This window comes from Dromaius novaehollandiae, chromosome 6 (assembly GCF_036370855.1).
Source record: "Dromaius novaehollandiae isolate bDroNov1 chromosome 6, bDroNov1.hap1, whole genome shotgun sequence".
Classification (NCBI taxonomy): Eukaryota; Metazoa; Chordata; class Aves; order Casuariiformes; family Dromaiidae; genus Dromaius; species Dromaius novaehollandiae.
In genome coordinates, this window is record NC_088103.1 from 28378638 (window position 1) to 28403328 (window position 24691).

At 48.4% G+C, this 24691-nt stretch overlaps 1 protein-coding gene and 1 long non-coding RNA gene across 2 annotated transcripts; one reads left to right on the forward strand and one right to left on the reverse strand.

Annotated features, from left to right (window-relative positions):
• Positions 1 to 1482: 1482 nt before the first annotated feature.
• On the reverse strand, positions 1483 to 21126 carry CXCL12 (C-X-C motif chemokine ligand 12). The gene is made up of 5 exons (XM_026109964.2): positions 20783 to 21126; positions 14792 to 14909; positions 11721 to 11807; positions 7950 to 8047; positions 1483 to 5865 (listed from the first exon to the last, which is right to left on the reverse strand). Exons 1-5 carry the CDS (start codon positions 20841 to 20843, stop codon positions 5834 to 5836), a joined length of 396 nt encoding a protein of 131 aa, XP_025965749.1. The 5' UTR covers positions 20844 to 21126; the 3' UTR covers positions 1483 to 5833.
• Positions 20181 to 24691, forward strand: LOC135328720 (uncharacterized). Its single transcript, XR_010389724.1, has 2 exons — positions 20181 to 20485; positions 21731 to 24691. It is a non-coding gene; the product is annotated as an uncharacterized LOC135328720 (long non-coding RNA).

Consider the following 24691-nt stretch of genomic DNA (forward strand, 5'->3'; position numbering starts at 1 on the left):
CTCTGAAAAAACACTAGCATCCTTCATAATGAATCTACCTGCAGGATCAGTCCTTTATACAGCTACTAATCCCCCAAAAGCAGAAGCACTTTCTACACCATCTTCTGACATGTACTACACCAGGGCCTAGTAAATCCTGTCCGTAATCAATGTCAAGATGGCTGAAGCTGTGAATGCAGCTGATTTCCTTCAGCTTGTTAACACTGGAAGGCTGCCTATGAACAGAGCCAGCTGTGCTAATAAGGTGGGTTCACCACTAATTCCAAGGCAGCCTCTTGAGTATGCAGTTTACAGATACATTGCCATGGTGCTTTGCCAAGGAAGTAAGATCTAAAACTTCCACATTTGAGAAAAAAGAACTGACGAAAGAAACAGTGAAGTGCTCCACAGATATGGGGTGTTTCCTTAAAAATAAGGTGTAATTTTGTAGCTAATTACTCCCCATGCCTTTCCTGGTGGCCTGGGAATCTCTCTCTGACCATCCACATGCACAATTACCTGCTCATTTTTTCATAATCACTTACTAAATCATTGTTGGATTTCCAAAGGGATAATCAGTCATTTGAGTTTCCTTTTTCTGCATGTCTTTTGCCTTGTGTTAATTTGACCAAGTAACGTTTACTGAATAAGAGACTCGGTAAAGTTCAAGCACCATTTCACTCCACTGGGAGATATTTAATTACCCCTAGCCTTTGCTCTGCCCAGAGCTGTACGTGGGGCTGAGGTTCACCTGGGCTGCAGAGGACAAACCAAGGGGCAGCATGTTGGAGCAGACAGCTGCGGAGGGAGCAGGGGAAACCTGAGCAAAGGTTTTGCCCTTGCCACACAGACTCAGGTGGGGAGAGAGGGGGCACTGACAAAACCAGGTTTCAGCTGATGCATTTGAAACTCATGGCAAATTCCCACTGACATCATCACAGTTCGGATTATACCTCTGGGCTCTCCATGGCCAGTCCTACAATCTAAACCTCTAAAACCATTCCCCACCTCCAAACTGGAGGTATTTCCCTCTGTGGAAGGAGGCCTAGCGGGGAGTGTGCTGGTTTTACTGAACGTGCTGCGTAGTGTGAGGCTTGCCTTACACGACCCTGCTGGGCCCAGGGAGAACTGGCCCCAGGAAGGGGTTGTACACAACGTGTGCTCTTTGCGTTGAACGCTGCTCATCCGCCAACACCCTCAGAGCCCCAGCATGGACTCTTCAGAGAAACCCTCGCTCCTTCCCCAGCACAGAGGTTGGCCAACGATGGCATGTTATTCCTGTGAAGGTCCCACAGGAGACAGCAGATTTCAGCCTGCCAGGCTGCTGCTCTCTGCCAAACCCAGTGGGAACGTTGCCACAGGTTCTTTGCGGAGAGTCTAGCTGAAGGGGCTACATGGAAACGTCACTGAAACTGGATGCTTAAACTACATCTGAATGGTCTTCTAACGGGAAGCATTTAGCTGTTTGTATGTGAGGAAAAAAACATTAGAAACAAGTAATCATTTCATTTAGATAGACATTTTTATTAAGAAAATTTTAAGTGCATACACATTTACCAGAGGAATTACAACAATATAAATGTGTTTATTTTCAAAATATTCTATGAAAGGAGTAATTTCAAAAGCATAATATAACTCCTCCATAAAAGCTGCCTTACAGAAAAACAAATACAAAAGCTTTTTTCACATTATTTGGGAAGATATTTCTTTTTACTTAATAAAAATATAAAATACAGTATACACCACATTCTGACAACACTGAGTTCTTAAGGAGTGGAAGATGGGAGGTTCATGCAGCCCTTTCATCATGATAAATATTTTCTTCTCTGTGGCCATCAGAGCTTCATGTTTGCAGGCAAGAACTGGCTTGGTGTGGAGTTGGTAGAGAAAAAAATCCAGACTTTAGGTAATGAGTTCTCAGAAGCCCCTGGTTACTATAAATTGCATCACTCAAAACAAGTTGCCAGAGAAAAGAAGGACCCTCTAGGCTATAGCAAAGGGAAAATAGCAACAAAAACTTCTTCAGGAACTGCATTTTCAGCAAAATGTGTATATTTAACTTGGAATATAGCCTTCATTGCAAAAGACCAATGAATGACTATGCTCAAACACATTACTTAAAAGCACATCAAAAAGTCACCTTCATCCTTCCTCAGGCAGAATTCATATATACAAGTGTAAAGCTAGTATAAATAAAAAAAAAATTGGCACAGCAATAAATACCATCTCTTCTTCTTTAAAAAAAAAAAAAAAAACAACCACCTTAGGATTCAACAGCTGCGGTTTGGAAAATACCACACGTGACTTATTTCACATTTATGGAATCTGCTCTTTCAGCACTGGTTCAGTGTTCTCTCTTTTCCCTCCTCCTGTTCACGTGTGGCCCCTACATCACTCCCATCTCCCTATCCTTCCTTTCCCTGATTTGCTCTTTGGTCAACAGTTAAAATTAGAAAGGAAAATCTAGTGCTCCCCCAAGCAGGTTTCTGTTAGTGCTGCCTCACAACCTGTTAAGACTACAGTGTGCATATGAGGAACAGAGCATAATGCATAGAATAGCGCAAGCAGCTTGAAGCAGCCTAGTGACTGATCTCTCTAGCATGAAGGGCACGGCTGCTCTTCTTGATTCAACCATTCTCAACAAATATTAGGCAGAAAGCAAAGCTTCCCTCTCAAGGTTATAGTTTGGTTTAAAGCAAGAGAGAGCTTTTAGCAGGGTCTCACCTAGGTAAGTCTTCAGTGACTCCTGGCCAGGACTGCTCCACCCCCTGCGTTCACATTGTACTTAAGCTTGCCCCAGGGGAACTATGCGCCGGGCAAGGAAAGGAAGTGGAATCAGCCCCTAGGAGCAGCCCCATGCACTCAGGGGTCTTAGCTGTGTGCATAATGAATCTTCAGCAGCGCGGGAGTCTCAGGGCCCAGGCCACACCATGTGATTTGCAAGAAATGCCAGAGACAGAAGGCCCACAAGGCACCCAGACAATCGTCACCTGTCTGTAAATGCTCCTTAACCTTGCAGGAAGTCCTTTTCCTTCCTTCTGGGACTTACACACTTCTTGCAGCAGCAAATGCCCTTCCATTATCACAATTTGCTCCTGAAATGCCCACTAATCTGCCCCTAGAAAAGGAAGTTAGCCCGTTTCCTGCAGTACCTCCACGACTTAGCTATACTGCCCAGAGCTGAGAGTCAGGGGTCTGGCCAGGGTACTCCAGCACTGCCCATCTCAGTGCCTCTGTCAAGGCAATATGCTCACTCAGGCTGTGACGTGGGGATGTGCCCAGAGACCATTCCCTGCTGATGCCGAACCCCGTGCACTCCCTGTTAGTGGGGACTGGAGCAGAATACTATCAAGGCTGTACAGCCACATCTACCACCCCATCAGGTCACTGTAGTATAGAGGTTTGAAATACAATGAATTTGAGACCTTACTAAGGAATGGAAGGACATGAGACAGCCGGGGACATGCCCAAATGCAGGATCTTGCTTGGGTGCCCAAATATCATACCCAACACTGTGGGCTGTTCAGATAGTAAGCCTGAACTGGTGATTTCTCTTCTTTACTGCTGCTTTTAAGGGAAAGTGTTTCCCCCTAGAAATGAAATCTTCATGGCCCCTATCATCAGCAAGGTTTGCTGTTAAATCAAAAACAGAGGATTATTTAATTCTCCATTGGGAGAATGGGAACAGATCAGACCTCAAGCTGTTGTTGGATGGCAAGCACACATGAAGAATGCCCCTTCCTGGGTGTGACAAAGACAAAGCTCCATGTCTGTATCAGAACCAAAATTCTTCCATCTTTCCCCAAAGTCATTCTTGGCTTTCACACTCACATGTCAGTCTCTTGGCAAACCATTAGCAGTTGCAGACGCTCGTGTGAAGACAGGAGATGGACCCTACGATATAAAGTGCAGTCCAGGGAAGATACAAAAGACTCTGGTTTTCTCATACAAGTTCTTTCTGCCTTTATCCCTGTAGTAGAGGTTCTGATCCTACTCCCATTGACATCAACAGTCAAATTCTCCCCAGGTACAGTGGTACCAGACCTTTCAGAACAGAGATAAATGATACTTAAAGCACCAGCTTGGTAATTATAACAATAGAGGGAAAGACAAACTCACACCCACATATTTTTGGCATGGTACTTGGCTTCTACTTAAAAGCAAATGAGGCGATGAGATCCCAGCTGAAGCACTCTCTGTAATAGCACCATTTTACATACAGGAAAATACTTACAAGATTGTTACCTGAATCCACACGGAAAATAAGGCAGTCCCTGGCTAGCCAAAGCAGCTCTTTGGCATTAAAGATGCCTGCCACAAAAAGAAGTGGTAAGTGAAGCATCCTTTTCAGTGTTCCTGACACAGGCTGCAGGTAAGAGGGAAGATTCCTTTTGAAGCAACCCACCCAACAAAAACATACAATGTTAGACAGTTACAGTTGTTTTACAATACACACACACAGACACATACAAATGTAAATACTGTGCCGCACAAAGTTTGGACAATGTGTGCTTCCCCCAGATCTCAGCGCACAGCATAACATGATTATTGCAGTACTTCAGGTGTCTTTTTCCATAGGTTATACAGCAAATATAATTGCTTATACAGATAAGAATTGGGAAAAAGAAATTTCTGGCTGAGAGAGGGGGTTGGTGCAAGAAGTGGTATTTCTTCCAGGATGTACTTTTTACAGGAAATTCTAGAAGATACATTGTTTTACAAGCAAACAGAACCACTACTACTGGTGAACAGTGACTGTTTGCCTTCATTTCCACACCTAAGAAACACCACTCTTTTGGCAAAATGGGCAGACCCTCACTATTTCCTCTCTTGCCCCAGGTATCTCTTTTCTCCAAAGACATGGCCAGACATCCTCTTTTGGATCTATCCAGAGCAGTCAAAGATGTTATTGCCCTCAGGTACTTGTGACTGTTCAGTAACCGAGGCTACAGCATTGCTGGTGAAGAGTCATGTAAATGCACCTCTACCTACATTGGTGCAAAGCCAGCCAGGCTAGCTGAAACCACCTCCTGCATGGGTGATAACAGATGCCTCATGCATGGCAGCATCTCTGACTGCTCCAGCAGTTTGCAACATGATCATGTGGTTAGATCTTTAAAAAAAATTCCTTTTTGTGCTAAAACTTGTCATCAGAAACACAGGAACATAGGAAATGCCAGGTGACATCAGATCAGTATTGTGGCTCCTAACACACTCAGCTGCTACAAATCAGTGTACCAGCACCTTGCAATAGCAGATGTGCATTGACCCAACTGCCCATGGCTTTAGCCCTGCAGCCCCGAGTTTAATCCCTTAGTCAAAATACCTATAATCATTACCCATGATAATGCTGTCCACTTTTATCAACGTCTGATGCATTTTAGAGCCTTCCTATGTTCTTGGCTTCACTGACTTTCAGGGGCATGGAGCTCCACCACTACTTACACAACATCATTGCACTGTACAGTTCATGTCCTTGTAGGTTTAAATCTCCAGGAGACTTGCATGAACCAAAAGAAAGTTAAATAAAGCAGAACCTCTACATAGCAAATGAAATAAAATGTTATATAATAACATAGGGTTAGTTTAAATTCATATCTGCCCTCAGTGCTAGGTAATAAACCAACCTGCATAAAAAGATCTTTTTCTCAAAACAAATACATCTTACTACATGTAAATAGCACTGTGAAAGCAAGGCAATTTGTGCAAAAAAAAAAAAAGAAAAGAAAAAAAAAAAAGCTTGTAAATGCATGAAGCGTTGCTTTTGTGTTGCATCATAACAGTGAAATGTATTCATTCCCTAATACTGGTTATCTGCTCTCTGGGTCCTACAGTAAGAAATCCTGTAGACGGCTTACAATGCTTGCCTCTTACATCTTGAACCTCCTGTTGATGAAGAACAGAGTGAAATACTATTTAGGTTTATTTCAGTTGAAAAACCTTTGCTATCAGGCCTAGTCAAACAGCGAGTTTGTGTCTGGACTAACCCAAAGGCATTTGTTTTGCAGCCCCTCTAACCAGTACATTCCAAACAGTTTGGGGGAAGTTCTCCACAAGGAGCTACTGGGACCCAGCAGGGCAAACCCAGCAATTGGGGTTATTTTTGGCAGGTTGTGCTGATCATAGTTAGTAAGGTGTTCACAGCTAACATAGGAGAAAGGCTGGCTGGGAAGCTTATTCTGGACTTGAAAGCCAGAGCAGAGAATTATCAGTGGGCAAAAAGACTCAGCAAAAAAACAGCAGGAAAAAGGAGGGATTAAAACATACCTGAGCAGCCTCAGGAGTGGAATGGGTAGCATTAGGAATGCCACCTTTTCCCCCAGGAATGCCCCCTTCCCACCCACCCCCAGCTCTGCTGGAAAACATGGACTGCAGTACCCAGTCCCTGTGCTCCACAGAGGTCTGCAAGGGCCCCCAGGTCTCTCTGCAGGCATAAAGGACAGCCCAAACTCTGCTATTGTTGGTGTTCATCTCCCACGATGGGGTGGCTGGAGAGCACAGTCCCCTCTGAGCATGCTGCCCAGTCAGAAACCATACCCATCACCTCCTGGCTGTTCTCTCCTGCTCTGCACCCTCACATACCGAGAACAGCTGGTCAGCAGATCACAGCTCATGGTGGCCAGCTGCCCAGGGATGGTGGGGGTCACAGGGAGGGTAAGTGGCCACGTGCTGCCCAGTAAATGCGTGAGGCACAAGTGCGGAAGTAGGGAGCACAGGGCAGGAGGCAGACAAGTTGGGTGTCCCATGTTCAATGTGAGCATGGTACCCAGGAAGAGCAGTGGGTTAAGGATCACAAGACAGTAGGAGTGTATCGTGGGTGCAGATGTGTACAGGGTTCACTCAGAACAAGGAGCCAGCCTATGCTCACTTTGTACTGATGGCCCCCAGATTCTGTCTGAAGTGACCCCTATTCCTGCTCCAGGCTGATCAGCCCTTTGTGACTTAGGTGGAGTCACTAAGGCTGAATTATAACTGTAAGGCAGTAAACACCAAGTATTTGAAAACCCTGATGCCTCAGCTTGCCTTGTCTAGCCTACAGGGTCAGAACCCACATCCCTTTCAAGGACTACTGGGCAGGTTAGACTGTGTGACCAGAGCCAGAGACAGCTACACTCCATGAAGATAGCCTCAGACAGCTCATCCAGAAAGAGAGAGGCATGACTAAACCATGAGCAAAATTCTCCTCGAAGAGACAGAGGGCTACCAAATCTTCACCCTGCTTTTAACTTTGGTTTTGCTTCAGGGTTATTTTGGCCTCTTTGGGTCTGTTTCCTCAGCTGTAAAACAGGATGACAGACTTTAGCCAGCATCTCTATAAAGAAGACTGCAAGAATGAAGCAGCCCCTGACCAGACACTGCTGACAATACAAAGCATGGGGGAAGTGCTCAGATACGTCTGGGAAATTAGAAGTGGATAAAACACACTATCCCAAATGTGCCTTTTACCAGCCCCCTCCATGGCCTGGTCTCCATGTGGAGGAAACTGAGGTGTACAGATTGGACAGGAATCAATGGGCTGTGCTCTACTTATCATTGTCAGCCGAGTGAGAAACTCTCAGACTTTTTGCTGCACTCCTTGTGCCTCTTAGAGAATTGAAATATGCAATGTCATTATAGTGTGGCCATTTCAAGAAAACAACAATTCAAGGTTCACAGTCATTCCCATATTACAGCGATGGGGCTAAATTCATCCCTGATAAAACAAAACTGAAATCAACACTTCAAATTTGGACTGGGCTTTAAAGATGTTCTGTCCCCTTCACCCCCACCTCTGTTGTGACTGAACTTTCCCCCAGCTTTGAGAGGTTTATCTTCATAATAACCTTTTGGAGGGAGAGTACAGTTGTTTTCCTCAACAAACACAGGGGAAAATGGAGGCCCAGGTAGGCTAAGAGGTCACACAGGATGTGTCTGTGGAAGAACAGGGAATTCAACCTGGGTTCTCCCAGCTCAGAAACTATGCCTCCTACCATTCTTTCTCCCTGGAGACTTTAGTGGTGTTGCACGGGAAGGGCAGAGTAGGCCCCGTTTCTTCTGTTGCTTTTTTTTATGAGTGCGATGACGTGGTCTAAATTAAAAGAAAAATACAAAGAGACTGCCATAAATTATCCATATACAAAGGTCTTATTCACATTTATCCTATGGTCCCTTCAAACCTCTCTAGCAGGGCACAAATGAAGATAATATCCCCATTCAGACACCCCCTGCCTCAGAGGGACACTGAGCAAATGAAAGTGCCCTGGTGACAGTCCGCTTGCACATTCTGAATCCAGAACAACTTTCTCCCAAAACATTTAGGCCTCCCAAATGCCTGCCAAAACTTGCAAGCCAGGAGCCTCACCATCCACATGGTATCCACTGAGGTAAAATGAAAGCAGAGGGGAGCTGGATTTCTGGCTTCCCACCCACCATTCCCTCTGATGTCAACAAAAGCCTGTAGTTATCCTATCAGATCTGTGGGCATTTGGAGCCTTAAAATGAGGCTGTGAAGATGCTTGCCCACATTGTGCCCCACCATGTGAGGCATTCACCCAACACATGCTTGCCAGAGTACTGGTAGACTGGTTTTTGATGTCTTCTAATTCAGCTATTATTTACAAATGAGGTCAGTAACTACAGAAGTGCTGCCACACCTGGATTTACAAGCACTACGGATGAAGGCGGCAGCAGGCCTTGGCTTCCACTGCAGCCAGCCCCTGGAAGTTGGGAGTTTCCTTTCCTCTGTCCCAGTGGGCTCAGGGAAAAGCTTTTTCCTGTTTGACTGTTATCTTCTCCAGATCCATCAGCTCTCTTGTCTGTGCCAGAAGTAACAGCTGAGCTTAATGGATTCCAACATCTTGGGCTGAGGGGAAGTTTAGAGTGGGGACTATGTTAATGTGACAATGGACAAGCAAGGACCATTCTCCGATCTCTGTTTTCTTTCGGCTCTGTTAACTCCATGAGGGTCCAACTTTGCAAATCCTTGTGTGAAGGGAGAAGGGAAAGGCAGTCAAGGCTGGACTTTAAATGATGACTGGGATTGCTTGAAAGTGGTAAAGGATTTGTTCGCAATTTCAAGAAAAGGTTGTTTTGCCCCTTGTCTTTAAAATGGATGAGTGTTGAATGATGTTGGCCACAGCAGTTGCACAATGATTTTTAAAGCCAATTAAGGAATTTGGGTTCCTGACAGCCTGAATGTATTTTACTGATGTCTCGTAAGTGTGCATATTACATGGAAATGTGATGAATATAAAGCAATAATAAATGCTGAGCAGAATTAGTGAGCAAAATAATTCCTACTAAAACCATCTCTGGTTCCACAGTCAGCTGTATTGAACTACTATATTCTATGAACTTTTCCTGCCCATAGCTGCAGATTATAACACAAAAGATACCCTCTTATTGAAACACTGGTATAAATTAGGATATCTTGACATTGGGTTTTACTTCAGCAATTACAAGAGCCCTTTCTACAAAATGTATTAATTTTATTCCAGAAAAATAAATTCCCATGTACAATTGGGTTTTCATAACATGAAACAATTAGCCATTTTATTGCTAGTGCATATAGGGTAATGTCACATTTCATACAGTTTCAGTACAAGTGAAAAAATATAATATATGGCTGATTGAAATTGATAGCTACATTAACATTTATAGATCTATATAGATTTATTTTACAAGCTGTTAGTAGTTTAGAGGGATATCGGTGTTCTAAACTACCAACATTCATATGGCTCCAATTCAAATATATGAATTGTTTGATGCACTATAAATATATTTCGAAGTACATTTCATTGAAGAAGTCAAAGCTGTGTACTAAAATATATGGAAAACATGCCTTGTGAAAATGCTAGACAGAGCCCTGACTGTCTATGGAGCATGAAAATGCCATTGGTGCTAGCATTTCTGATTGGAAAAAATGAGAATAATGCCATGATTACAGGATTAGGTGATGATGGAGATGTATGCTTTCTGTCTTCTTATTGAATAGAGTTGGGACCAAATTCTCTTGTGTTATCCAATGTAAACCTGGATGAAATCCACTGAATTAACAGAATTGCTTCTGAGTTACAGTTAGGTAAACAAAAGCCAGAATCTGGCTGGAGATCAGGTGCAGGCTCACTGGTTTCAGTAGAGCTGGCCACAGATCTTCACCAGTCAAAGTCAGAGCAGAACATGTCCCGGCTGAATTGATCCCCTAAATTAGGCAGGCAGGATCTGAGCACATAATCAGATAACCCAACCCTGCAGATTTCTTAAGTGCCTCCTAAGTTTCAAGCCTGATTATCACTGCCTATGGCTTCATTGGGGTTGACAGTAAGCAGAAACTTAGGCATGGGCTTTGCAATTCTCCCAAGTTGGGAAACAAAGTAGCCCGAGGCCCTAGGATCATCGGCATGGGCCACATCCTGCTCTTAGGTTCAACGGTGCCTAAATCCAAAGTCATCCTGGCCACATTAAGCTGGATTACCTCTGCAGAAAATTTGCCCAAAGGACAACAGGGCTGAGTGCTGGCAGCAAGGAAGGCACTGAGCATCAGATGTGATGGGAAGAGCTGGCAGGGTTGGAATCACAGTCAGCTTGTTAGGTGGTCCCCTTCCCTCCTCCTCCTCACTCGTAGCCTCAGCATGGAGCAGAGAGAGGGATCTCTTTGCCCTGGTAGCATTTCTCCCCTTGCTTATTGTAAAACCAGAGGGAGAAAAAGACTTATTTTTTTCCTGTACCCCTCTGCCCACAGTGGAGGGCATTCAGCTACCTGCACTGTCTCACATCTGCCCTGTGGCCACACTCTTCCCTGCATTTCTCCAAGAAATTACTCATTCCTCCTGCAAAGGACTTGATTCCAACCCTGCCTTTACCCCACAAACAGAGGCAGCAGGGGTAAGGTTCAGCACGGTTACTGAGGGGTGGGAATGTGGTGGCAAAGGTGGAAGGGATTCTGAGTGCACAGGTGGGCTTTCTGGCCGAAATGCCATTGCTGGATCAACCCAAGATGAGGGTCCTGGGCAAGCGAGGAACTGCTTTGCCCCATCACTTGTGTCATCTTCCATCCCAGGAAGGCTGGAGCCCTCCCCACCAGCTCAGCACAGAAATGTTCTCTGTGCTGCTCTTTGCTAACAATAAAATTCAAGAGAGAGAGGCTGGGTCCACCTCAGGACAGCCACAAACAGCCACTTGCAAGAGAGATAAAAATAGATGAAAGAAAGCCTCTCTGTTTGCCAGGCTGGTTTTCCCCTAGCCTTGTGGGAGAGCCTGATTCATGGCACTGCGTCTTGCTTTGGCAGATATTAATAGCACTCCACACTGGCCAACAGAGAAACAATTTTTACTGTTAAGACCCACTAGGCCTTCGCTACCTGTGCAAACAGACCCCCAGTTTAACATGGAGAAGGGGCTCCAAAGAAACTGGAACAATATAAATTTTGAAGTAATTGTGATTTGGCTTGGGGAAAAGGGAGCATAAAGGAAGCATTTTCCTTGGGAGAACGGCTCTTTTAAAAAGAGGATGAGTTGGGGACCCCATAACAGATTCATTAGGACAGCTTTTGCCTCAAATCCTGGCAAAACTCCTAGTTTAACATTTAGGATATACTAGAAGCTGATGTTTTAATACAGACTAGGTCAACTCCAAGCCCATCTTCAAATCAATATCTGATTCCACGAGTACTTGTCCGCATGGTTAAAGCCAGCCCTTAATGTTCTACACTTTAATAATTCAGGATGTTTTAGCTGTTAAGTCCATTTGTCTCTTGCCTTACTTGTTTAAAGCTTTCTCCAGATATTCCTGGATCCACTTTAACTTGGGATCAATGCACACTTGCTTGCTGTTGTTCTTGAGCCTTGCACTGCCAAAGGAGAAGAGTTAAAGTGAGTCTAGTGTGCAACACTCCTCAGCCCACATCCCCCAGCTTTATTTGGCACACAGGTTTGCCACATGCAATTCTACTATGGACAGTGGTGCTGTGTCTGATTTCCCTGCATGCTGGTGCTGCTCTCAGATAACCCATGAAAAGGCTGGGATATCCCTTCTGCCCTCAAGAGACCTAACATGAATCTTCCCAGATTTGAAAGACTGATGCAGTTTGTCCCCTCTGATGCTGATTCCTGAGGTCTGTGCTGGGATGCTTGGGGTGAAGAGATGAAGAACTTGAATCTGAGTTTTCCAGTTTACACCTACTAGTTCAGTAGATTGCAGCCAGGAAGAGAAATGGAAGTACCATAGTGCCAGAGGCGAGTTTTCTCTCTTATTTCCAATCAGTACTGGAAACAGAAGCAGAAACCTCTTGAGAGGTTTCTCCTTTTTCCTGAATGTCCAAGCTGTACTTTCCAAACCAGAAATTTTAGCTAATTTGAACACGTTGCAAAGAAAATATCCAGACATCTATCTGAAGCAAAATCCCCGACAGCCCGGGGTTTGGGTTATCTACATGCTTCAGACAAAAGCAGTACAAACAGCTCTTCACTCATGTCAGCGGTCTCACCCTTCAGGGATCTCAGGACTTCTTAAGAGTGCTGTGATCTCTCACTTCTCCCTAAGTACTCTGCCTCTTCCCCAGATGCTTAGAAATTTCCCCTTAAGCAGCCTGCCATGTAAAAGTGCCAAGAATAGCAATTTCATGGAAATGTCCATAGGAGTAAGTTCAGCACTTGCTTAAGTACTTTGTTGGATGGGAGCCAAACGTTCCCTACTTTGTAAAAAGAAATCTGCCCAGTACAAAAATATGGAGTAAGAAGTAACAGGTCAAAAAGGCTCCTTGATCTGAAGTTATGCAACAGCATAGCTGTAATATAAACACACTGAAGATCCAGTCCTGCAAGCCCTATGCCAATAAAGTAGTGAATGGGCCTAAGTCATATTTCCCTTACAGCAGTGCCAACCTGGAGTATTTCCAGTGAAGCGATGCCAACAGAAAGTGAGAATGGATTTGCTGACGCTAGCAGTGCCTGAGAACTATTAAGCTGGCCATACAGAGTACAGGACCGAAAGCACACGTAACCACCCTCCAGCCACTTGCAGTGGAATTCCTCTCACCTAACATTCAGACACGGGTTTTGTAGATACTTACTTCCGAGCCAGTCAGCCCATGCCCCTTTTACAGTCACTGGAGAGAACTAGGCATTTGTAAGGAGCGTTCATGTCTACTTTAGAATGCAATTAACTGTGTGCTAAAAATGCCTATTTCCCTGCATTGAAAACAGGAAATTTAGGATGGGCTTGGTAGAAGCAGACATCCACAAAGGAGATTTCTGGATTTGGAGAGATAACTCCCCATAGAGTTGACAACGAAGGTCTGTTCTTAGGCTTTTTGTTCAGGTAAAATCCCCCTCAACTATAAAGGTAAATGTACTCGAGCAAAAACTTAAAGATCTTTCCTTGAACCTATATGGTTTCAGTGAGATTTTCACTCCTGAAAATGGTGGATTCTCCCAGTGTCTTTTAAGTTACTCACACCTTCATTGTACAATGCATACCCACTGAATTCAGAGTGTGGCTAAAACCACCAAGATGAGACTTTCACATGTTAGTTTTGAGTCCATTTCAACTTCTGTTTTTATAGAGACCTATTTCCAACTTGTGATGTTTCACAGGCATTTGGAAGTAAGCTTTTGGTTTAGGTACCTTTCTTTTTTAAATAACAAAATGATGGTGAACTATAGGTCTATGTCTTCTGGGTATCATTAAACCACATGCAGACACATTTGGATCAGGAATGGGTGAGAACATGGGTTGTTTCTGTTTCTGTATTTCATGCTCTTATCCATCGCTAATGATTGTAATTCCACATTAATCAAGAGAAAAATGCATACTGTGTCCCATCTTAAAGACCTGACATTTTCTTGAAAATACTCCAGATAATTCCAAATTCTCTACAAAGCCTTAGCATTGGGACCCTTATGACATCCACCAACAGTCCCAGAAGAGCATAAATCCATATACTCTTTGCCTTTTGGATGCTTGCCTCCAAAACATATAGGTAGAGAGCAGAGCTAGTCACAGCTGGTTTTGCCATTTTTGCTAAAGGAAATTATTTCTCAGCTGGGGCTTACATTTTTTCTCACTGTCCTCCACCAAATCCTAAGGCAGAGGCACACATGAGAATATGTGTGTGATCTATCCACAGTGGTTTAAAAAAAGAAAGAATCCATATGAATAAACACTTGTTCACGAATGGATGCATGTGCATCAATAACTCTGCACATTCCTGAGAAATCTCATGAAACCACACCAGTTTTCCAATTGTAGAAATGTTTTGGATGACAAAGGATAGATTTTTACAGCATTTATATTGGAACTGGAAGAGCTCAACAGATCCAAGACAGAACTAGTGATAGGAGCACCGCACAGACACCCAATGTAGTCACTGAGACCCTCTCACAGAGGTCAATAAGAGCTGATAGTACTGGAGCTCCCTCACAATGAAAAGATGAACGTTATTTTTTTTTTCTCTGAAGATATTGAATTTTGCGAAGGAAGAAAGGGGGTCACCCATAAACAAATGAACCAAAAAGGCTTTCCTAAACCCCAAAATAACTCAACCCAACCACCCCATTCTTCCTGAAAATTAGTGTTTCTTTTTGAGCAAAACAGGACACGGGGTCACATAATCACAGAGGTAGAATACAGCTAGGAAACATCTAGCTGGCTTCCTTTGTGTGGGGTAAAGCAGAGTCTAGGCTGCATCTGGCTCATGGAGTGAAGAGGTGAACTGGAAATCACTGCATGAGACAGAGACCTAGCTGTAGCAATGAGAAGAGGTAACCCATGAAGCAGCAACCAGCTCTATGACTCTAAGATTTGCACCCAGCTGAAAAGATTTAAGAGACTTACACAATCTGAAGTGAGCAGTTGGGTGTGGAGAGGATTTTGAGGTGCTTAATGTTGGCTCTTGCCACATTGCTCTCGTAGAATCGACAGGGACATCGGTAAGTCAGGCTGACGGGTTTCTCTGTGGGACACAGCAAGAGAAAGGACGTGTTACTCTCTCTTACTCTCTGTGAGCAGCACAGATACACAGACCAGAGCTGACAGAAACTCTTCTCTAGCCCTCCAAACATGCAGGTGAAAAAAAGCAATAGAAAAGTTGTAGCTTTGGAACAGCATTTGTCCATAGCTCACAGCACAATCCTTTTGCCCCAGTCCCCAACCTTTTAATCCTGGTGCGTGGGATTTTGGAAGACAAGAGAAAGGGGATAGAAATTGGAGACAAGAAAAGAAGAAGAGATTAGAGTAAGGAGCCACTCCATTGTACAGGGATGCTCCTGGTAATTAGACAAGATAAAGGCCAAAAGAGGGGGCACTTGTCCTCAGTGTTGTTCTTGCCAAATGATTTTGACCTGAGGCCAAATTAGAAGGTAGCCAGAAGAAAGCAATGAATTCCAAAGAGTACAGATCAAAACAGCTCGGCTCAGGTGCACGCTTTTCACCGGGGACTTACTGGCTACAGAAAAGCCCTGAGTCTTTCAAGCTTTCCCAGGGCCCAGCAGCTGACCTCTTCCACTACAGCCAACCTTTTACTCTCAGTGGAGCTATTCGCACAAGAGGTGTAACTCAGCAATGCAAGATCACAGTGGTTTTAAAGAAGAGATTTGGAGTCTTTTGAACTCCCAGCCTATGGCACAGTAACAGCAATTCAAGGAGACAGTTATCAGGCAGTGTACTCTCCACAAACTAATCAGGGACCACCAGACTGGATGAAAATCTTAACGCAAGCATCATTGGGGACTGGATTAAATTTAGCCCCCTAGGTTAAAAAGCAGCAATGTATATATATGCAGCACTGAGAAAAGCAGCCTGGGTCTCATCACAGCATCTGATGCAGTCCCTCCTCTGCCTGATTCCTCCATGTAAGGACTGAATTACCAATAACCAAGTGTACATAAATAAGGCCCTTACTGCATGTAGAAGCTTCAAAGCCCCACGCACACTGGAACACAAACAGGGAAGCCAGCCCTGGAAGTCTAGAAAGAGCTGCCTAAGATTTCAAACCATTTCCCATTGGAGTAGTTTTCAGCCTCTGAGGGCAATTACATTTATAGAAAGGGACCTAACCCACGAGGTCTGATTCATGCTGCAGATGGTCAGATCCATATCTGACAGGGCTTTGGATCCAGCATGGCAATCTGCAGCCATGGTTATTTAGCTGCACAGCAGCGTTTATAGCTTCCAGACCCAACTCCCTTAAAGGCAGAGGAAGAGCTACAGAGCAGGGAAGGGCTCAAACTGCTGTCTAGGAAGGTGAGAAAAGAGACAGCTTTTCAAAGTGCAGCTGATCTGCATATACTACATATTTACCAATGCCTCTCTCTAGCAAACACAACCACAGGCAACACAGTGAAGCTACCCTCTCCTCAAGAGGGAAAATCTTTTTTTTCCCCGAGCTCCTCATATTACAAGCAATGAGCCAGAGTCTGATCCTACTGGCAAATATGCAAATGCAGAGGAATTCATTAATGTAAGCAGAGTTTCTCCAGATTCATACCAAGGCTCAGAATCTGAACAAGAAGTTAAGAGAACTGGAGAACTTTTTCCCTTAGCATTCATTGCAATCGGTCATTTTGAATAGTGGTATCATCTGTAAGTTAAAAAATGGGAGGAGAAGCTCGAATCTGATACGGGGTAGGGGGAGGGAGGACTGCAAGGTTGCCACATCATTCACTGTGAGCCACGTAAACTTGCACCATACTGATTAGTGCCAATGTGGCAGTAGCTAGTAGACTAGTAGCTAGTAATACTAGACACCAGTGCAAATCTGTGCCTGAAAACTACGGATCAGCGGGTTTATATAGGAAAGGGAGGGTGAAATTGAACGCAACTGTTTAACAGCTCTCAGCACAGCTGCAGAGGAAGTGCCTCTGCAAGCTTGTACTAATAAAGTAAGTTTAAGAAAACTTTACCCTAAACAATGTGCAAAGGATGAACTGTTCAGATCTGTGATCTGAGAATGTAATCCTGTCCTGAGACTGAGAGGCAGTTTTGATCCCGTACCACTTGAAATCGGGAGCAATGAGAGTTTACCCATCACTAAAAGTGTCTGTAAGTCCCAAGGTTGTTTCCCACCCAGCAAAGCACAGCCAGCACTGAGAGGAAGAGAGGATGTCCCAGCATTTGGCATCCTTTTGTCACACTAATGTGAGGTGCAGTGACAACTTCTCTCCCGGCACAAGACTCCCTTTGGTGTTTCTGTGTTCCTTGGTTGGCGATCAGGAGCAGAGCGCCAGCGAAGCAGGCAACACGTGCACCAGACCAGATCTCAGCATCATTTGCAGGGAACTAGCACCTCCTGCCACTGCTCCTCTAGTGCTCTGGCTCTGAGAGCCTGGCTGTGGCTGGCTCTGCTCTCAGCGAGCTGTCGCCGGCGAGATCTAGTGCATGTGGGATTCCCCACCACGAGAACTCCTACCATTCTCAAGTAGGGGAGTATTTGGGAAGGGGCATTGCTGGTCTCCTCCCAAGGTGATGAATGTGTCTTCCTAATCTCATTTCAAAATTTGGAACAAGTTGTTCAAGGCACAGTAGAGCTGATTAACCCATTATTCTACAGGCTTGCATTGCAAGAGTGAGTGCTCTGTGCGTTCTCTGATAGCCAATGAACACTGAGCACATGCTGAGGCCATTCCCACCGCAGCACCCCTTAGCATGGTCTGCTACTTGTTCTGCTACATGAAAACTGCTGTTTTCGTGAAGCTGATGGTACATGAAGTCTTTGAGACTTTTGTATGTCTGGCACACTTGGTTGAAATAGGTGACTCATTTACAGAAGAGTCTGATATCTCAATGTCATTCCTTCAGCCTCACTTCCTTAGACAAAAAGGAACAGAAATATTTTTGGTCCTGGCTACAAGAATTTTTTAGAACTTTTCACATTCAAAGTTGAGTTTTGCTGGCTCTAAACACCCACTTCTGCTGGGAAATGCTCACTACAGACAACACACAAAAATCTCCATTGCAGGGTCCATAGGTGATTCTCAGCTTATCGAGGGCATACAGTCGCTGTTTCGCCCTGCAGGGAATTGTCTTGCCTCAACACATGAACTGTCAGCTCTGCGCTGAAGTTACTGCATGTAACTAGTTGTGTGGGCTGGGAAGCTCTGGACATCTGAACAGAGAGGGAAGCTGTGTCCAGGCAAGCAGGCTGGGTGTGAAGAAGAGATGCATTTGTCATAATCTGAAGAGGGTGTTGAGCACTCACAGTTTGGCAACTTAAGACTGAGCAGCTCCATTTCCCTAGTGAGTACGGCTGTGATGGGCAGATACAGCTTTACCACGATGGTTAAGAACCTGCAGCTCTCCTGCCCTACAGGACAGGCAGCCCTGCAACCGTTTACACGGAGCAGGGCTGTGAACACTACATGACATGCAAAGAAGCTGGCAAAAAGGCGTCTCACCAATGTAAGCCTGCGGGCTCTCTCTCTATACACTCTATTATCTCCAACCATTTTAAGCAGTCCACTTACTGAAGGAGGCAGGCCCTGACACCCTCACCCTGCCACAAAAATAGCCCCTGCTGATTGCAGCCAGCTAAGGAGGCCTGCCAGGGCAGCTCTGCCAGCCCCTCAGCCCAGTGCTGAGCGCTCGCAGAGGGGGCAAAGGGAAGTGAGGTCCCTGCTGCCTGCAGGGTGCAGAGGAGCCACTGAGCCCCCACCAGCCTCCCGCACCGCATTACCCCAGAGCCTGGGGGTCTGCACCCCCGCCGGGGCTTCAGCCCTTCTTTTGGACCAGCGGCACTCCCCCTGCTTGCTCCAGCCCCAGACTCACCCCGCGGCTGATGCTGCGCACAGGAATCGCAGGGTGCCCAGGCCGTGCTGGGGAGCCCCAGCAGCGGGCGGGTGTGCGGAGCCCTAGGGAGGGGTGCTTGCACGGCCCAGCTGCTGCGCGGAGGGAAAGGAACTCCTGGGGAGGAGAGGAAGGGCTCCTGAAACGGAGGGCATGAGGCGGGTCTGGCTTTGCAGAACGGTGTGCGGGATCCTGTCCTCCATGCTCGGGGACCGGGGGGCACCGCAGTCCTGCCTTGCCCCGCCAGCCGAATCACCCGCCACGCCGCGGGGCCGCAGCAAGTGCCGGGGCCCGCAGGCGGCTCCTCTGCTCCGCTCTGCGCGGCCTCGGCCGCCGGCCCGTAGAAGGCAAACGCCCGCTCCGGCGTGCTGAACTCCAGCAGGCGAGGCGGGGGCCCACGCTCCCCGCGGGAGAGGTGCTCCCGTGCGCGCAGGCAGCAGCGGGTGCCGACAGCTGCCTCAGGTGCCCGCCGGCGGCTGCATCGCCCCCCTCACACATGGAGCAAGCGCGGGAGCCGGTGGCCGCAGCAGCCTGGGCGCAGGGGCTCTCCGGGCTCTCTCTTCTCTCCGCTAAGGCAAACGCCGCCCTCAGCCCAGCCGCGGGGAGCCGTGCAGGCAGGACCCGCTCTGCCGCCGTTTGCCAGGGGAGCAGGTCTGTGTGCGCCCTCCCCGCTCTCACCTATATCCCCTTACAAGCATATCGGGAGTTTTCTCCCGCAGCCAAAAGCAGCGCCCTAGAGCCTTAATTCTGCAGGTCTCTGGGAGCTGCTCAGCCTCAACCAGCGTAAGCAGTGGGGCCAAACCTCAGCTGGCCAGATTTGGTTGTCTGCTTCTCTTTCGGGATCGGTGCGTATTCAGTGCTGGCTTTTTATTGCTTTTCCCTGGAAAGAGTTTGCTTCTGAGACAGTATTGTGGAAAAGAATCAGTGAAGTTATCAAGAGCAATCAACTCTCAATCTAAACAAAAGGGGCACTGGGAGAGGGATCCTTCCCCTCCCTGCGGGGGAACACCCAAGTTTCGGTCGCCAGAATGGGAGCGGAGGTTTGAAAGGCCGCTCGTTACCCAGCCAGAAAGCTTGCGATGAGGGGACAAAAGGTGGCCCATCTCCGCGGGGAGAAGCCAGCTTGCATGTGAGCGAGCGGGCCGGGCTGAGCTGGGACATGCAGAGAGCCGCCGGCGCAGCGAGCTGCTCGCAGGGCGCACGGCCGGCGCTCCCCGGGGCCGCGCAGAGAAGAGCAGCGCCGGCTGCGAGCGGGACCCGGCTGCACCCGGCCGGGGCCGCCTTCCCCCGCGGCGGCCGGGCTCCGCGGGCGACACGCGGCAGCGCCGGGAACCGGGCCCGGGCCCGGGAGCCGCCTCGGCAGCGCGGTACCGGGCAGCGCGGCGCCGCGCTCGGCCGGGACGCGGGGCGGGCGCCAAGGGGAGCCGCTGTCAGCGGCAAATGCCTCGGCGGCAGCCGGCGCCGGCCGCCAGCCCGCGTTTGCCCGGAGCTCCCGGCAGCGCAGCCCCAAACCCTCCGTAGGGGGAGCGGTGAATTCCTGCCGAGTGACCGCTTGGGCTCCGCTTTGCCCTGATCGGGGCAAGATGGATCACGAAAGAGGACAGGAACGGAACCTAACAACCGCCTGTTTCTCATTTATCCTAACTTTGGTTTTAAAGTGGAAATCAACATACGTATTTTGCAAGCCAGCCACCTCCCCGCGGACGGAGAGCTTGCTGGAAGTCTTCCCCCAGCCGAGTTCAATCCGCAGTAAGTTTGGCAAAGAGGACCGCTCTGACCAGCCTTCTTTGGGAAACCGCGACCGAGCGAGCGAGCGAGCCCGCTCCCAGCCGGGCACAGCTATTGCTCGGGACCTGCGGGCGCCCGGGCCACGAACCGCCCCAAGAGCCCGAGCCGGGAGCGCGGGCGAACGGCGGGGAAGGGGGGAGGCGAAGGCGCGATCCCCGCAGCTCCCGCTACCTCTCCGCCCCGGCCCCGGCGCAGCAGCGGCGCGAGCGCGGAGAAGGCAGCGAGGGCAGCGGCGCCCCGCTGCCGCAGCTCACTTACCCTCCGAGAGGGAGGCAAGCGCCAGGGCCACGGCGAGCAGAGCCAGCGCTCTCACGTCCATGCTGGGCGGCTGGCGGCGCGGGGCAGGCGCGGCGCGGCGAGTCCCGGCGGCTGCGGCGCTCTGCTGGCGTCCCCTCCTCCCCGGCCTCTATAGAGGGGCCGGGATCGCTGCGGTGGGGGAGGGGAGCCAGGGGGAGTAGCCAGCCTATGATTTATTGCCCGTGGCATGTTATTACATCCTTCCTCTGTTAAAAATGTTTGGAAGGGAACCAAAAAGAGCGAGGGCTCCTCTCCCCGCTCCGGCAGCCCGGCAGCCTTCCCCCAGGCGAGGCGCTCGCCGCGGCAGCGCCGGGACCTGCGCCCGGCGGCGGGGCGGGACAGGCCGCGCTCCCCGCTCTGCCCGGGCACCGCCGCACGGCCGCTGCCCTCCGCCCCGGCACGGAGCTGGGCCCACCGCTCGCAGACGGGGTGCCCCGGCCCTCGTCCCACCTGCGCGGCGGGGAGCCGGGGCCACGGGCACTTCACCAGCCCGAGTGGGGACGGGGGGGACCTACGAGAGAGCTTTCTCCCCCAACTATGCCGACCGTCACTTCTGGGCCCCCCGACCCCACCGGTCTTGAACCAGAGCTGCCGGACCTGGGGCAGATGCGGGGGCAAATCCTGTGATGTCTCAGCATTTACACCACGAGGAGGAGGAAAAATCCCCCCTCCCTCTCGTGGGCGCTGATCTAGACCTGCACTGGCGCCACGGGCATCAGATGGGGGCCCCGCAGGAGGCTCCTCCGCGGGAGTTTCTCTGGGGGGATTTGGGGGGAGAGCAAAAGGGGGAGGGAGGGAGGCTCCGCGTTTTTGCCTCCACGCGCTTGGCTCGAAACAGCACCTTTCTCCCCATATTAGCTGAACCCAGTTCTGCATTTTCTGCCCCATTTCGCCTCCTTTGTGTTGCAGATGCCGCTGGGCTCCCTGGCACCTCGGCCGAAACCCCCAGCGCTGCAGAGCCTGGAGGTCCAGGGGTGCCACTTACCCCGAGCCATCACAGCATTGTCAAGTGCAATTGACTTAAGCACGTCCCTGCTGTCTGCAGTCCCAGCCCACGGGCCCTGCTTGCTGCCATTCAATACTTTAAACAAACACCGGGGCTTTGGTCCAATTCAGACCCCTCGGCTGCATTCAAAGCAGGCGCCCTCGCCCAAGACTGCGACGGAGCGGGGCAGACTCGGTAAAGCTAACCTGGGTCGGGAGGTGTTTAAAGGACCGGTCCAGGATGCCACCAGAGACAGCAGCAGAGCCAGCTTAGACCCTGGCTAACTTCGACCTCATGATGTTCGCATGAGAGAGGCTGCGAACAGGGGCCCAAACCCTGCACCCATGCTAGACCATGGCTGTTTCACTTGGACGGCTTGTTTCTGACAGCCCAGGGAAATGCTCACACCAGCATCGGGCCATGAATCGGTTCCGTCCCCACAACTCAAGCCAGCAAAGCCCTGATTCTCACATCCAGCTCCCCTCAATCTAATTATTCATATTTGTCTCTGTCTGCCAAGGGCCCCTGAATGTATTTATGCTGACCTCTTTTAACTAACACAGTGCCCAGTGCGCCTCTGTACATGAACCCGATGTACTGAAATGTCCAGTAATCACAACTACTGCTCTGAGGCTTTCTACTACTCTCGTAACAGTTGTGACATTCTTCAGCACTGCAAGAAGTAGGTCTCAGTCCCACCGCAAACACTGCTAGGAGCACGGCTGTCCCACCAGTGCTCCAGCTGACCCACGGGGATGACCGCACTGTGCTTACCCTAGAAGAGTAATACTGCGTCTTTGCTGTTGCTACCGGCACAGAGGAAAACAACCAGCCCAAGAATCCGATCATAAAGACTGGATGGATTCAGGATGAGCTGAGATAAATCTGAGCAGCGCAGTCCCCCCATCTGCACCCCCACACATGCAAACGTGCTGAAGAACTCAAGGGGAAAAACGGTCAGACCCCAGGAAATGCCTGGCTAGACCCACACAGGGCTGCAGAGCACACATACAAGCACGCTCCTTGTATCTCTGCACAACTCAGTGAAGCCAGCTTCAAACAGGCTCGCGCTGTCCTCAGGACGGGAGGAATCTGTTTCCCTGTGCCCGTCCCCTCCGCCAGAGCGGTCTCTGGTCTGCGCTGTGCGGCAGCAACGTGCAGCCCGGCTGCGACACGCAAAGTCCGCCGGGGAGGAGGGAGTCCGAGTGGCGGGACAGGGGACACCTCGCCATGGGCGCTGCTCCTGCGCCCGGCACGCTGAGCCTGCCGAAGGGAGCCCCGGCCACACTGCCGCCGGCAGCGGGGCCGGCACGGGGCACGGGGGCGGCCGTACACCGCCGCTGCCAAACCCAGGCGCCGGGCAGAACCGCTGGGAAACTTCACTTCGGAGGAAAGGCATCCTGCAGTGCTGCACCACCCCACTCCGACAGCTACGAGATGAAATACTTGCATTTCGTGCCTGCCTGTGTGATCTGCTTGCTTCCTTCGTCCCCCCACACTTGCACACCTACACGCACAATGCTTGTAGGTATGTTTTCTATCATACAGGCTTTTCAGGGATCAAAAATCAAACCAAGCTTCAGGACTATTTTACCAGGACAGTTTTTTCGAATCAGTGCAGCCTGCTCCTCTCCCAGAAGTTCCCCCGCGTGGGTAACCTGAAACACTCGGGTTTTGTTTCAGTTCAGAGTCGTCCCCAAAGGGACGCGAGCGACTTGGGCGCAGCAGCGCTGAGAAGCGCCGCGAGGCGGGCGGGCACTGCGGGGACGGGCTCGGGCTCGGCATCAGCTGTCCTTGGCTTCGCAGGTACCTTCCCTCCACCCGCGTGAAGGGAGCTTTGTGGAACAGCTCAGCTCATATGAACAACCACGTTTTTTATACTGTTTTTTATAAATTGCATTTTTTCCCATCACTTATGGTACAGAGATTCTGAGATTTAAACAGCAACAAAACAAAAAAAACAAGGAAAAAAACCCTCAACGAGAGTCTTGTGCTTTGGCCCCCAAATCTGGAATTATGAACTCCGGGAAATCTGAACGAATTGTACACTTTAAGGACACTCGAGTGACTTGGAAAGTGTTAAACTCCTTGAAAAGCTCGTTTTAACTTTGTTAACTCCCACAGAATTGACCTGTGCTCTTCCAAATGCTCAGAAAATCCATTCTGCACCCCCCGATGAGCTGGGTGGCTGAATCCCACCCTAGACACAACCAATTGCAGCCAGAATTTCCGGATGAACAGCAAATTTAATCTTTTATCTGCACACTAAAAAAGGAGGGATGAATCCAGAAACCTTATATAGACTGTTTACCTCAACACAGCTTCAGACAGCCTTTTAACAAAATAGTACAGTATGCCAAATTTTCACTGTATTTGAATTAAATTACATTTCCTCTCAAATGGGGAGATGGCAACATTTCTATTGCTTAGAATATTGGACTGGCATAACCTAGCAATGAAATCATTACTATTCAAAACTGTTTTAAATCCCCACAGATTTTTGTCAAAAGCAAGCAATTTCTGGCTGGTACAACACAATTCATTATTAATAAAAATTTTGTTGCGAGTTAAGAATTAAAATAAATCTTCTCAGGTTGGGAAAATAGGATCCCTGATTGCATCTTGTTTCCACTGATATTATTTGACTGTGATCTTTCCTAATATTTCCTGTACTAAACGCACCATTTTTTGGACTGTCATAATGTTCAGGCAGAGTCTATGTTTAAGTGGAGTTAAAATTCAGAGTCCATATTAGCAACTTGGAGTGAAACACATTACAAACCAAGTGCTTTAATCCCAGGAAATTCAGTGATCTAGAGTTCATTATATTTGTAACTATGTATTAGGCTGTGGGACTGCACAATTAAGACACCAAATTGACTTTA